General features: G+C 34.8%; 1 protein-coding gene across 1 annotated transcript; it reads left to right on the top strand.

The window, feature by feature from the left end:
- Positions 1-2,496: 2,496 nt before the first annotated feature.
- LOC112521459 (long chain acyl-CoA synthetase 4-like) lies at positions 2,497-15,510 on the top strand. Its single transcript, XM_025130335.1, has 19 exons — positions 2,497-2,648; positions 4,299-4,362; positions 4,473-4,562; positions 5,253-5,309; positions 5,659-5,707; positions 5,845-5,921; positions 6,142-6,181; positions 6,249-6,343; positions 10,175-10,342; positions 10,490-10,600; positions 10,672-10,759; positions 11,571-11,637; positions 12,029-12,104; positions 12,195-12,312; positions 12,683-12,928; positions 13,011-13,150; positions 13,643-13,825; positions 14,374-14,493; positions 15,255-15,510. Exons 1-19 carry the CDS (start codon positions 2,497-2,499, stop codon positions 15,291-15,293), a joined length of 1,980 nt encoding a protein of 659 aa, XP_024986103.1. The 3' UTR covers positions 15,294-15,510.
- Positions 15,511-16,080: the final 570 nt, after the last annotated feature.

Raw genomic sequence — 16,080 nt, forward strand, 5'->3', positions numbered from 1 at the left:
AAAATAATATGTTTATCTTGTATTTGATTATGTTTATCTGCAATTAGTTACACGAATTCAGATGTGCAACTTTAATAAGTTGTACTTACGCACAATCTACTTGCAATATTGAGTTTTAAGTAATATGCATTAATAAACAATACTTTACGCATAAAATGTGGTTTTTAAGAGTTTTTGTCAAATACTTTATAATATAGTATAGATAATATAAAATATTATAATATATATATATATACACACACACACATATACGGTATCTTCTTAATTAAGATTTAGAAAAAGAAGAAAAAAATGATGATATCAAAAGCACGTAGCAACCATCAAGATTTACTTTTGAAGATCATTCATATCATGAAGTAACCGTCTCAAAATTTTCTATATAAATACATAAGACAAGGTTTATGCAACATACAAACACAAATATCATCAAACTTACGTCACAATAACGTTAAGATTAAGCAGTCAACAATCCAGGTGAGTATGTTATGATATTTATTAGAATATGTATATATTATATAAATATTTTTTTATACATTTCAATTAAATATTTTTAGTTGTTATTCTGTTTAAAATAATATATTATTTTACCAAATTTTTAGCTGTTAATCTGTTCAAAACAAAATGTTATGACAAAATATTCTATAGTCATTCTGCATGAAATAATATTTTGACAAAAGCACGTGTTTTATCTGTGGTGTATGAAATTTTTTATGCTATATGTTAAATCCTAACAAGGTATGAAACAATAGCAAAGATATTTTGACGTGTTTTAATAAAAGCATGTGTTTACATGCGGGGTATGAAAATTTTTGTGCATGGGGAACAAGAACGAAGCACGTCATGCAAACTGACCTCGAGAATCTAGGGATCTGGAGAATGTTTGGCATACTTACACATATGAGATCTCGAACACTAAAAGAAGATGATATTTTTTTTACAGAAATGTGTTTATGTATAAATGTTATGCATGATTATGAGAAGTGTATTGAATTGTTATTTATGCACCAACTTATATCTAAGCTCAATTCGATTATTCTGCTAATTATTTATCATGGTCGATATAACCATATGAGATGATGTCCAAAAAAGTTGAAACAACTAAGTTGTGGACTTCCAAAAGGTCGCAAATTATATCTGCTCTGAACGGATCCTGGCTTCCCATGATACAGACCTGACTATTTCATATTGGTAGTCAGATGGATCAGTAAGAGGTGGTGATTTGAATATAATGAAAAAGATATGTCGAGTCATATAAAAAGATTATGATGTTATAGAAGAGGGGATGTCATAGATTTGACCTAATTTTATATCAACTATGTATCGGGTTAATCCGGGTTAAGTTTTTGGATTTTTTCGGGTTGGGTTGGTCGGTATTTTAGGCACCCCTACTTGTCTTCCCTTTAACGGATAAGATTCTTAGTCCTTGTTACATTTACTCGCTAAAGTAATCGGTAAGCGTTTACCAAGATAAGTGTATAGTAAACGACCCCAAATAAACAATCATATATTTGTTGTCACGGTTAAACCATCTTATTTATAAATATTTTAATAAAGAAGAAGCCGTTTAAATATAAACCATATAAATGTTAAATACCTTACAAACCAATCTTAATCATCGATACAACTTATTAAATCAGTGTCAAACTTATCCGCAAATTATCCCTCTCCCCTCTATGTTTATCTGTATTATTATTATAAAGCATTTGACGAAAACTCTTAAAAACCATTTTTTATGCATGAAGTATTGTTTATTGATGAAATTTCTTAAAATTCAAGATTACAAGTAAATTATGCGTAAATACAACTTATTAAAGCTTAATGTTTGAATTCGTGTAACTAATTGTAAATAAACATAGTCAGAGAATAAACATCTCATTTTAAATATAAAAAATCTAAAATATAATTAGTATAATCATTGAATTCTAATCGGATACTTAATTATTATCTTAAAAGAAATAACTTTTTTAAACCAAAAATAAATTAGTTCGTTATTGAACTTCAATTAAATTATAATTAAAAATTGAATTAAAAATTTGATAATAATATCGATTATTTTTTAAATTTTTTTATAACATCTTCAAATTTATATTTATTTAAAAATAAAAATATTTTATTTTTTTCAAAACCATATGAAATCGTATTATAACATTGATAAACCCAAAATATAAAGAAAAACATTAAAATCCCCTTCTAATTTTATAAAATTGATAAAGTCAAATAGGTTAAAATTTTAAACTATCATTATTTTATATGGATTAATTAAATATTTTTTACGGGAAATTTATGTGGATTTTCAGTGGTGTCACCAGTTTGTTACGATCAGAATTCTCAGAAGAAGTTGTTATGATCAGAAATTTTCTCTCCGCCACTTTCCTCCACCACTAGCCACCAACAACGTCCCCGCATCAACTCTCTCCGCCGCCGCCGATTACCAATAAGCCACTCTCCTTCATATTAAGTTTTCCATACACATACGTGGAAAAGTGAGATTAGATTATGGAGTCGAAGAAATTTATAGTAGAGGTTGAACCGGCCATAGAGGAGAAAGATGGAAAGCCATCAATGGGACCTGTTTACCGTAGTGTGTTCGCTAAAGACGGCTTTCCACCTCCGATAGATGATTTAAATTCCTGTTGGGATATTTTCCGGTGAGTGTTTGTTTAGATTTGCACCCTACTTTAAATTCTGCATTTGTTTAAACTGATTAACATTTCGATTTGAATGGAAGGACCAATGTGATAATGCATGTCGTTTTATTATGATTGTTATTATGTTATTATATCTGAGTGCTCATCTTTCGATGCATATACCCTGGTTTTCCTTGCAAAATGCAAACCTTCAAGCGGCTTGTGAAGATGTCAAAAGAACATTAAGTCGAGTAATTTTGGATAAACCGTGGAGATATAAATGCGAAAAAGGCATACTTAGCATCTTTTGCACAAGTTCATTCCTCGTAATCTAATGTATCCATTGCATTTTGACAAGAACTATGATTTGTTTGCAATTGATAATGTTAAGGATCATGGCATTCGATATTTGAAATTGCAATTGGAGCCCTTTAATTCAAAATTTGGTCCGCTTTTCTTCAACTCCAGTTGTCTGACGTGCATTTAGGTGAACTTTGTTTAAGTAGGCTGTGACTCGGTATTATTTTTAACTTAATACACTTCCAAATCTATCAATTTGAAACAAGGAATTTGCTAAATGTTGCTAAAAGAATGAGTTGCAATCAGTATTCATGCTGTCTTTAGTGATTGATATAAGAGATTGGAGACAATATAAATGCAAAAGGAACCATGATACTTAGACATTTTTTTTCCAAAATCGCTCTTTCTTTCAAAGTAACCTGTCTTTTGCCCCCAAGAACAATGTTTTGTTTAAGTTGTTTGCACAAAAAACCAAGTAGAATGGTTCAAAAAGTCAATCACTTGTTTTTCTTTCTCAACGGTTAAATCTGGGCCATTGAAGTGTTAAGAGGATCTATTTTACCTTGACCCTACTCCCGAGATTCATAGTGAACTGTTTTCAGCTGTTACAATTGTGTTATGTAAAATCTTGTTTACTGGACTACTAAAACAAAATCCACAGTTTTATTTTGCTTGAAAATGCTTCAGATGTTCAAGTTGGATTTTTTATTGGAATAAATTATCGTCTTTCTGAGATAATAAGCTAGAACGTAACATGCATGTCCACATGCATACATGCTATCTGCTTTTGTTCGGGTTCCTTCCTCTTATGTGTCTGTATGTGCCTGCATGTTGAATGAACTTATTCAGATTTTCTAAAGAAGTGGATATATTATAAAGCAGAGAAGATATAAGAGCTTAAAAGCGGAGGTTGTTTTCAGTTTGGGAGGTCATGTAAAGCAGTTTCTTATGACTAGTGAAGTTTGATTTTGTTAACCATCACTAGTATGAGAATATCATAGTATTTTCCCAGAGAGTTGCTTCCTTCCTTGCACCCTCACTTTGTATATGACGGTTGCACAATTTTTAACATGAAGGATGGTATCAAAGGTTGCTCATTTGATGATCCTTGATCTGTTTGCCGGAACTTTATCTTGTAGTTCAAGAATATTTCCCCAAAAACTAAAGAAGAAATTTGCTGAAATGTTTGTGACTTGATGTTGTTACTTGTATAGATAATATTGGAATTCTAGATAGAGTGCTTGAATTTTTACATACTCTGTCATCCATTGACTAGATAAGAAACACAAGTTTGTTCCACAGGTGTTGGAAGTTGTATATATTTCTTACTGCTGTGGCATGTTTTAAAATGTTTGTTTGGTCATGTTACAGCTTGTCAGTGGAGAAATATCCAGATAACAAAATGCTTGGGACCCGTGAATTTGTGGATGGAAAGGTATAATGATGCCTGCTTTGGATGAGAATGTCCTTTTATTTTTGTGTTTGTGGTAGTGTGGTTTCTGTCTTCCATTTGACTACAGTTATAAGTACTTCTGTGCTCTGCAGCATGGGAAGTATGTGTGGTTGACGTACAAACAAGTATATAACAAAGTGATACTGGTTGGAAATTCTATCCGTGCTTGTGGAGTTGAGCCAGTAAGTGACCTTCCTATTATAATTAGTATAGCATGTGACATCCATTTTATTGCTTGTACCGTGTGTATCAGCCCTGTATCAATAGCTCCTAAAGAGCGACCAAATTCAAGCCTGAATTCTCTTCTTTTCTTCCCATCACTCAATGCATAGAAGTCTTAACCTTCCTTGGCCATGACCATTGCTCTCTTTTGATACACATTTATCATTCTAATAACAGAATTGCAAGATTGCATATGATTTTCTACTCTTAATCAAATGATTAAGAGGGTCCAGCACTTCGAGAAGCCATGATCTCCCAAGGCTCTCGCCCTTTCTGTGTTTACAAATCGGATGCCTTTGCCCTCTCCCCCTCTCACCTATTTAACAAAATAGTCACTGCTACAGTTCCCTGTTTACCCCTTCGTAACAGAATACCCTGAATTACTATACTTCCCCTGCACAGCCCTTGCACCTCCTTTATATCTTCTGTTATCACAGCATTGCTATTTATTATAACTACTACCCTAACTCCTAGCATACGTACCCAATAGCAGTTTCCATGGTATAACATCTTTTCTATGTTATACTTGCTAGACTATTTGATGGACACAGTTGAATGCTTTTCTGTTTCACATTGTCGGATATGTATTTGCTTTTGATTACTTGGTTGACAGGTATTTTTATTTACTCACAATCGATTGGTGATGTTAGGGAGGAAAGTGTGGTATCTATGGTGTCAATTGCCCTGAATGGATTATGAGCATGGAGGTACTTTATTATCCTTATAGGTTGCTAAGAATCACTGCTTGCTAAAAACCAAGCTATTAGCAACATTTCAGCTAATCATACACACACACACACACACACACACACATATATATATATATATATATATATATTTACGCATCTAGCATTGTATATCATTTATGTTGTTCTGAAATTCATCATGTTGATAGCCTAGTTGCGGTAATTGATGTTTCCTTTGCTCATACTGATCATCATTAAACCCCTAATTCTGCTATCAGTTGAATATTAGGTCCTTAGAAGTCAACTAGTTAACTTTTTCATGATTATAACCTTTCTAGAATCATGTTCTAATACCCATAAATTGATGCAGGCATGTAATGCTCATGGCTTATACTGTGTGCCATTATATGATACCTTAGGTAAGTGCTGGATCTTTTTGAGCCCAATGGTTCTTAAGATTTCTAGTTTCAATCAAGCCCTGTCTATTTAGTTTTATCTCATGCATACATTATAGGACCGAGGCTTATGTACTTTTCCAATGATTTGTTTCATGTAGGTGCTGATGCAGTAGAATTCATCATATGCCATGCCGAGGTTACAATTGCTTTTGTAGAAGAAAAAAAGATCCCTGAGGTAATTGGTGATGTTCATTCACCCTTCATCTGCATTTGTTAAGATTCTCATTGAATTTACCTCCGCATTTTGGTGTGTTTCATAAATAGGAGGTCATCTGTCCCCAAATGCTTGGGGTATATTTTTGTACAAATGAAGCTTTTATAGTCTCTAGAATACAAAATCTTTATATCTTAGAAGAAATTTCATTTTTATCAATAATATCTTTTTGGAATTTCAGGTACTAAAAGCATTTCCGAAAGCTGGAGAATATCTGAAAAGTAAGTTACTTATACTGTCCATTTTTCAAAAATTCACCACATCTACTAATACACATATCTCCTTTAGCTATTGTGAGCTTCGGAAAAGTTACTCCTGAGCAAAGGGAACAATTCAACAAATTTGGTTTGACAATACATTCATGGGATGAGTTCTTGTCTTTGGTAAGCTTTTACCACTCGGACTGAGTGTAATTGAATTATTATCATGTGCACTCTTCTTTTTTTGGATAAAGTGTTGTCTTCTTTTTTGTGTGGATAAAGGGCAATCTTTGTTTTCTCTATGTTTACACATGACTCAATATCGTGCATATGTCTTATTCCTAATCTAATTGTTAGTTTTATGGAACTTCAACAGTTCTTCTGCATCCTTTCTGCTAAAGAAGTTAATCTATCATTTTTATGTAAAAACTTGCGCTGCAATGACTACCAACAAGCACTCAATTCTTGCACTATAATTATTTCTCCATGCTTTGCATACTCGAAGACATCTATCACCAATATACTGTTGAAACTCGAAAGTAGTCTTCAATGTGGGTATGATTGTCCCCCATGTAGGAAGAAGAAGAAATATGTAGTGACTTTACATATCCCATATTTCTGTTGAATGGGTTAGTAGAGGGGACAATTAAATTTGGGCTTTGCAATGCTTTGATTGGACCAAGTATAATCATCTTTACATCATAGACTTAACACTTGATTAAAATTGACATTTTTCACAGTGTCCGGATTCTTTTATGATAAATGCATATTTTATTTAATTATTTTTCAGATAATAACAATGACAGTTATTTTTAACTGCCATTAAACTGTCTTTATTTTGTACTAAATCATCAATTCTTCTGTATAAGATGTTCATGGAGGATGAATTATCTACCATGCTTTGCATCCTAAGTTATGGAAGTAACTTAGCCTTGTAAAGGCAGCAACAGTGTGGGAGCCAATATCATCCAAAGCTCGCTTTAATTAATCCCCTATCAGTTTGTATAATCCTATTATTACTATTTTCCAATATATAGTATGCTCCTTTTGAAGATATTTACGACTGCCAATAGCCCCATGGCATAAAACTACAACCTAAGGAAGGATAACTAAGGAACTGTGAACCATATTTTCTAGTGATCTTGGCTTATTTCTTAATACAGTTTGCTCCCCAATACTCAAGCTCGCAAATGTTATTATGTTGTCACATGGATGATTTTTGCAATAAAACTGGTCACCCTTGATGGGATGAGTTAAGATTTAGTGCAAGAACAGACACATAATATAGTGAACTAACACGTTACACAAATTGAAGTCCATGCATCAAGATGATGGAACTCTTTCCCAACCCTTCTTTATCTAACACAGTTACAGAGTAAATGAATGTGTTGGCTTCTTGCAGCAACTTTCTCAAACCTGCTATGCAGCTTACCATTGCTTTAAAGTCCATCAACTATGGCAGTCACAACCCCAGTGTGCAGCTTCTTTCCACTTGAATTTAACTGCTTTGGGACATCAAGGATAATATAACTGCTTTGGGTGATCTTTAGCCGGTTGTTCCAATACCTTTGGTAGCATTTTCACATGTCCTTTTGGAATCACTTCAACTCTTTAACCAGTTATTCTTCATAAAGACTTTGGCTTGTTTTACCACAAATACACTCTTGGTCCGACTTTTCTTTGGGCTTCCAAGCTATGAATGACTTTGCATGGCATTAACCACCTCTGATTAGGATCAAACCACATAGCAAGAACCTTATGCCCAGAAGCGGACCCATAATTTTTTTTAAACGGTGGCACCGTTTAACCTTAAGGGTGAAAGCTAAAGAAATTTTTAGCAAAATCTTTATAGCTTAGTTGCTCGTATTTCCAAAGAAAGGTCACGGTTCGATTCCTTGCAACTCTGATTTGGACCAATTTTTTTCTATAAACAAAAGCTATAAGAAAACTTATCATTAAAAGCTAAAAAATGGAATCTTGTTAAGTGCAGGATTCGAACTCGAGCTCTCTTGAAGGGAACACTTCAATTGAACGCCTAAAACCATCTCGGCTGCCTCAAAATTTTGTCATTATTATAGTTTTAAAAGATATAGGAGCACACAACGAAACATCATGGTGGCACCCTTCATGAACATAATTTTTTCCCACTGTGATGGAACCATGAAGCGGTGGTCCATGCCACCGTATCCCCTAAGCAACTGACCATGGTTCCTATACTTGTTCAGTTTAAAGCCAATCAAAATATTTGCTTTCTGATATGAGGCATTAATGTAGCTGAAGAGGACCCTTCTTTCCTAGCTGAGTTTCATGGTCCAGAACCTAATGATTTCACTTGGATGGAAACATCTTCAGGTGAGGAGGTGACATGTAGAAGAAACAGATCGGATGACCAAATGACTGAGCAGGACCCGATGTGAGAGAACCCATAATACGGAGTGTTTGTCCTCCTTTATAGCAAGGAGAAGAAGCTAGTCCTCACCTTCCCAATGAACTGTGGGATCAGGATTTTGTGGGAAATCTCCTGGAGCTCACTGTATATTTCTTTGAACCAAGTTAAGTATCCAGTAAAAGAGGAACCACCATGTTGAAACCATGAATAAGCTTGTGACATACAGTAGGCATTACATGTTGATGACTTCGCATAAAATGACAAAGAAACATGCTATTGGAGTTCCTTTGTGAGAGCATTGACTGAAACATCAGGCTTTGTTGCTTTCCATAGAGCCATAAGAACACCACAATTATGAGTTGCAGGGTCTGGTGGGTTCTAACTATCATTTCACAGGTCTTTTAGTCCAGTTTCGACAAAGATGGACCACTGAACCTAATTGAGCCATTGAGTTTGATTGGGATTCAAAATAGGGGAAAGGTTAGTTGACTTGCCAGTCCGGTAAATCCCTTAACTTCTACTTGATTATTAATCACTATAAATAAAATAAATATGGAGATCAATTATGGTAAGAACTGGAATAGATCAGGAACACATAAACTGGGGTTGAGAATTTGATGTCTGATTACCCATGTAGAGGGTCAGACAATCTATATAACAGAAGCAGATAAAACCTCCCAAGGTTGCATGGCTGGTTGGGATTGGGCCAGGACTTGGAATTGTTGGTGAAGAGGAATCGCAGGACAAGTATATATTACTGGCTACTGCCTATCAGGAAAGGTTCTGGCCGAGGGGACCTTTCCAGCTTTTCAGGTTGCAGAAGCCAATGTTTTTCACAAACAGGGACAAATACTGACATGCAGTGGGAGGGGCAGCAAAAGCCTGGTTAAAACGCCTAAGGATGGCAAGAGCCCAATAGATGGCCTTGGTGATTGGCAGACTCAAACCGCACTTTGGATAGTTCTGACCCACCAGGCATTTGGCAATGGTGGCAACTGACAGCTGAAAGAGGCAGCATTGGCAACATTTAAGCTGTTTGGTGACTCCACAAACAATTAAGGGCCTAGGTCTTGATTATCAAAGCTTTAGCTGTGACACTATGTAGGTTTGGATGAATACTTTGCTATGAGGTAGAATCATCTTTAAATAGAGTACATAAAGTGAACTTGTTAGGCCATAATGCATACAGGAATTCCGAATGTAACATAACATAAACCTATCCATGCACTCAAGAGAATGATATAAACCAACGCCTATTAAGTTGGTTTCAAATTTTCATTAAATATAAAGAAATGTGATGAAGGTATTCAAAGCAATTGATGTGAAAGTAAACATCTGATGAAAGTCAGTAGTCAAATGGCATATAGTAATTTTTCATATTGTTGTGGTCATGTGGCAATTGGACAGAAACCAAGGGAGGTTAATAGAAATAATCTAAAGAGATACAATCCATAGGAATCAATAGAAAAGGCAAATCTTTTATGATACACCAGATCCGGCTCGGTTATGTTGATCTCCATGACATTTTCAAGGAAAGCACTTATTGGGATTTTCCAATTATCTAATATTTGATTAAGTGATGTGTTTGTCATAAATTTAGTTCGACACATTTTGTTGGTTTGCAGGGCAACAACAAACAGTTTGATCTGCCAGTGAAGAACAAATCTGACATCTGTACGATCATGTACACGAGTGGAACGACTGGTGATCCTAAGGGTGTTCTGATTTCCAATAACAACATTGTTACACTAATATCTGGTGTCCAGCGTCTGCTAGAGTGTGCTAATGAGTCAGTGAGTTCCATACCCTTTTAGTTGATTCAGTACTTGTTCAATGTAAAACATAGCTAACAAATGATGCTCAAAGTTTGGTCTTTTGGATGCTTACATGAAGGAAAAAAGAACACATTTTCATGCTCTTCTATACTTGCCATTTTACAGTTGACTACGTATGATGTATATCTCTCATTTCTACCTCTAGCACATATATTTGATCGGGTGATTGAAGAATGTTTTATAAATCATGGGGCTTCAATAGGATTTTGGCGAGGGGTAAGATCACAAGGTGTTTTGTATTTGTTAGCAGATGCATCATGTTATAATTTGTCCCATGACATATCCAGGATGTCAAATTACTGATTGAAGACATTGGGGTGCTGAAACCTACTATTTTCTGCGCTGTTCCGCGGGTCTTGGATAGAATTTATTCAGGTATTTTGCTTTTAATGATAAGGTTCCTTCATATATTATTCATTGGTAAATTTCATCTTTTGGGAACTGAATTTGACATAAAATTAGGATTGAGAGTTGGCATGGACTTCTTTCTTTTTCCTTGATGGTTAATAATGTTGTTAAATGGTACAAGAAAGAAAAAAGAACTAACATAAGACGTCAAACCGAATCTCCGTATTGCTATGCTGTGTTTCCGTTTTCCATTTTCTATGGTTATCAAGAGTTCTAGACCCATAGATTTCAGAGAGAGAAACAATTACATGATAAAGTTTAGCTAACCAAGAGTAATCCTGGAATTGTTATGACTGAAACTGGATTTGTTTGTCTTTTGTGACAAGTTACATATAAAATGACGTTTGATATGAGGTATGGTAAGATTTACATATTGGATGGTATTCTTAACACCGTTCAAAATTGGAGAAAAAAATCTTGGAAAGCTAAGAGGTGAGAGGATGAGACACATTTTTTATGCTTGCTCATATATGCATAAGAAGCTGAAATAGAAGGGAGCGTGACCTTTAATAAACGATGGTACAATAGAACATTAGATAACTAAGGTAATTTCCCAATATGTTGCTCAAAGAATCCATGGTCACTTGAAAAATTCTAATGCTAAATGTTCTTGAATGAGAGGAACAAGGAAAGAAATTTAATTACACACACAGAACTCTTTTTGCTCATACGATGAATGATGTCAGAGAATCATTTATGCCTCATCATATTGGTTCATTTTCTTCCCATGTGAATTTTTACCTGCTATTACTATTACTAATTGCTTTCTTTTAATCAGGTTTGCAACAGAAGATTTCTTCTGGTAGCTATTTCAAACATAAATTGTTTGATATAGCCTATTCATAGTGAGTTTTCCTATAACAAGCCTTTTCTTCTTTTTCTTATGGAACAAGATTGAATATTTGGATTTGATAATTTCCTTTGGGAATATGCTTAACTGCTTTTATGAACATCTTTTAATTACATACTATTTCAGGACAGAAGGTTGTAAGAAATAAGCGCATATGTGCAGCTTCTAATGTTTTTGTTTTTTGTTTCTATCATTTATATAGGAGTCATGCACCTTAATTCATTTATGACATATTTGAGGCTTTCCCACTTCAAACAATACTTTCAAGTTTCATCCACCAATATATTGTATATATAAATATATTGCTTTAAAGTATTTCCTTGCACATGTTCTAGAGCTTTCTTTCCTTATCATTGTTTTGGATTTGCTATTGGAAACATATGCAGTAAGTTGCATCATATGAAGGGTGGGAGTAAACATTCAGAGGCATCTCTATTAAGTGACAGACTTGTTTTCAGTAAGGTTGGATATCAACATAAAAGAGCTCCTATATCATCAGTTTTTAATGTGTTAATTGTGGCACGAGTCTTATTGTGTTCCTCATTTCTGCAGGTTAAGCAGGGGCTAGGTGGAAGAGTACGCATTATTCTATCAGGGGCTGCCCCACTTGCTCCACATGTAGAAAGTTTTCTGAAAGTGGTTGCATGCAGTCACGTCCTTCAAGGATATGGTACTTCCCCTTCCGAAGTTATTTCTTTACTAAGACTAGGTCACCAGGAACAAGTTTCAGCCTACTGTTTCCCTATTATGTTTATAGATTAGTAAGTAATTTCTGGTATCATGAAGTGTTCTTTTTATACTACACTAAAATTGGCTTTATAGGACACCAAATATATCTAAATGTCCTAATAGAATACCAACCAATTGTGCGTCCTATGTAGAAGTGTTACCATAAGTTGATAGGACGGTTTTGGGCATCCTAACAAGTTTCTATAATCATCCATATTTTTTTCAGGATGCAGACGGACTTTAAGATTTGAACCTTTTGGCTTCTTATTGTGACTGATCCATGCAATTTATTTCTGTAAACCACAATGTAGGTCTGACTGAAACTTGTGCGGGATCATTTGTTTCGCTGCCAAATGAAATGAGTATGGTGGGTACAGTTGGACCTCCAGTACCAAATTTGGATGCTCGTTTGGAGTCTGTCCCTGAAATGAATTATGATGCTCTTTCAAGCATGCCACGTGGAGAAATATGCATTAGGGGGGGTACTGTGTTTTCAGGGTATCACAAGCGTGAGGACCTTACAAAAGAGGTCTTGGTTAATGGCTGGTTCCATACAGGTATTTCATTAGAGTTGTCATAGATTGAATATTAGTTTCAGTACACCAAGAAAATGTATCTCTCATCTGTACCATGTTTCAGGTGATATTGGTGAGTGGCAACCAGATGGAAGCATGAAAGTTATCGACCGCAAGAAAAACATATTTAAGCTCTCACAAGGAGAATATGTAGCAGTTGAAAACTTGGAAAATATTTATGGACTTGTTCCTGCCGTCGATGAAGTAAGTACGCCATTTAATACTATCATATCATCCATGCAAATTCATATTGTGTGATAATATGTGGAACAACCCCATTAGATTGCTCTTGAAAACAGCCCTTTAGGAAAGATGGGAGATTTCAACATATATGGAGGAGAAATGGTCCAAGTTTAGCCGATGTGGGACTTTAACCGAATTTTGTCTTAATATACATCATGAACTAGTCATGTGACTACTAAATATTGTCTTTAGTATATCGTTTTCTCGATTATAATTACATTGTGTTGTTGCCGGAAAAGGTTTTGCACGACCCTCCAAGCCCCCACTTTACTGGTCATTGTGGAGAGGTAAATCGCAATGTCTTGAGGCAGGTGGGCAATGCCATATCTGAACCTGAGACCTTGTTGGGGACAATTCAACTTCATGTGGTTAATTATATTGAATTGAACTGTTGCTAACGGTTGTAATGTTTCTATCAAGCGACATGAAGTACTATTTGGTTCTGATTTTCAGATATGGATATACGGAAATAGCTTTGAGTCTTGTCTGGTTGCTGTGGTACACCCAAATAAGCACGCAATTGAAAGCTGGGCGCATGCATATGATATATCTGGAGATTTTGCTTCTTTGTGTGAAAATCCCAAGGCTAAAGACTACATACTTGGAGAGCTAAATAGGATCGGAAAAGAGAAAAAGGTTATCCTCTATACTTCTTGGTTGGGTTCACGTGAGACCACAAAATAACATTGAAACTTCACAGGAGAACATTGTGAATGTATGAAAAACACCGAAACTTCACAGCAAAAACACTGTAAAGGTCCTTTACTGTGTTTTTGCTGTGAATGTGGTCCAACGGATCACACGAAAACAATCTGATCTCACATGATCCCAAGTCTTATGTTACTTTTAACAATTATTACCTTTAAACAAAACAAACCTGGTATATCCCACTCGGAAGTAGGGTGTAGTTGAGTGGTATGTAAGCAGACTTGCCCTGCCCTCTACTCCAAAGATTAGAACTATCATTTCGTAAAAACCTTAAAAAGGTGTAAGCGAAAAGTTAAGAAGAACTAAGATCGATTAATAATTGCTTTTTGCAGAGAGGCAAATAATTGTTTTTGCTTCTAACACACCGCAAGTGCAATGTGGATCACTTTGGGTGCGTTGATTTGTAGTGTCGTTTCATAAATAAACAGTAATTAATATCTTATGAATCTTTCGCAAATGTAACAATTGTGTTGCAGCTAAAAGGGTTTGAGTTCATTAAAGCGATGCACCTCGACCCTGTACCTTTTGACATCGATCGGGACCTTGTCACGCCGACATTGAAGAAGAAAAGGCCCCAGTTGCTCAAATATTACCAGGTACGTAATATCCTTTTTAGGAAGATGACTCAGGATATTAATTGTTCATGTCATTCGTATTTGTCAAAACTTCATTACCTGTTGATCGGTCTATCGTCGTTCTATTATAATCAAAGGGTATTGGCCAACGGTACCCGGATTGCTGGTACACCTCAAAAAGGCCTCAAGATATATATGCATTTGTCATATCATCTCCAACAAGTTCTTCAAAATTTCACTATAATGAAGAATAAAAAGTCAAAATCTTTAAAAACTTCTCCATGTCGATTATGTTATGTTATTTAAGTATTCTATACATTTAATAATATATTTTATTTTTTTGCTAAACATTTAATTTCAAAATGGTGATGGAAGTTTCCAAATTTGGGGAATGTCTGGGTTGTTTGTTTACCTCTTAATAGTTCCATTAAGATGCAATTTCTGAATCGTTAAGAGGTGAATCTTGTTTGGCAAAAGAAAAGTCTGCCTCTTAATGGTTCTAAAACCCTCTGAATGATTTTGTATCCTGGATCTCCCTTAACCATTAAGCGCCATAATTTCATTGTACACAATTACCAAATAATTATATTTCATTTTGTATTTTATCATGAGAGCATCTTAATCATTTTGCACCAAACCATTCGGCAATTATCAAACAGCTCCTCAACCACTCGGTTTATCCATTTTGAAGAATCTTGTTTATTTTCAATTTACATTTGCAATGTTATTATTTATGTTAAGTGAGATGGTTGAATGACTAATAAAAGACGTATTTGTTGCAGAGTAGAATTGATGATATGTACAAGAGTATTAAGAAGTGAAGGCCTTCTTTCCTCGCATTCAAATAACACCTCCATTTCTTTGTTTTTGCAAATTCTTTTGGTCATTATGTTTTCGCATTAGATCCTTCCCACACACGTTTTAGTTAGTGGATTATAATTTCTTTGTCAGAAAAAGAACGGTGTTAGAATTTTCAGAATCGAAGTTGTAATCAACATTTTTACAAGTTTATCTTTATTAGAATAAGTAGTTGTGGATTCTACATATATTTAATACTAACAACCACCTTGAAACATTCAAACGAATGATATTTTAGTTTTGAAAGCGAGTTGGCTCAAACAAGAATGACGACCAAATCAAACTTGATTATGGCACGACCTAGTTTGTAGCCTGCATGCCTTTGCATTTACTGTGTTTCGTAGTTAGATGTGATTTGACTATTCTCTTGTTTTGATTTTGTTCTTGTTCGAATTTGTTATTCCATTAAATTCAAATTTGACAGGTCACTTGATTTTTGCATCATATAGAAATCATTCATCAAACCACAATAACGTTTACAATTCTCTCTTAATTTTTAGATATGCCGATAATGGATTCATCCTCCACTGTTTATCCATACAAAGTTCTCAAATAAAATAGGAATGTTGAAGGAAATGTAAACCAAAAACCCATTTTTCTCAAAGGGCACACCAAACCAACCATAAACCTTATGCCAGGGAAAGCGTCTCTCTTTCGGGGGCTTCAATTAAAAAGGCTAAAAGAAAAGCCGCTTACTTAGACCCTACATTCTTTTTTAATTTCTTGACTATATATTGGATATTGACTCCA

The sequence above is a fragment of the Cynara cardunculus genome (genome assembly GCF_001531365.2).
Source record: "Cynara cardunculus var. scolymus isolate 2C chromosome LG 11, CcrdV1, whole genome shotgun sequence".
NCBI lineage: Eukaryota > Viridiplantae > Streptophyta > Magnoliopsida > Asterales > Asteraceae > Cynara > Cynara cardunculus.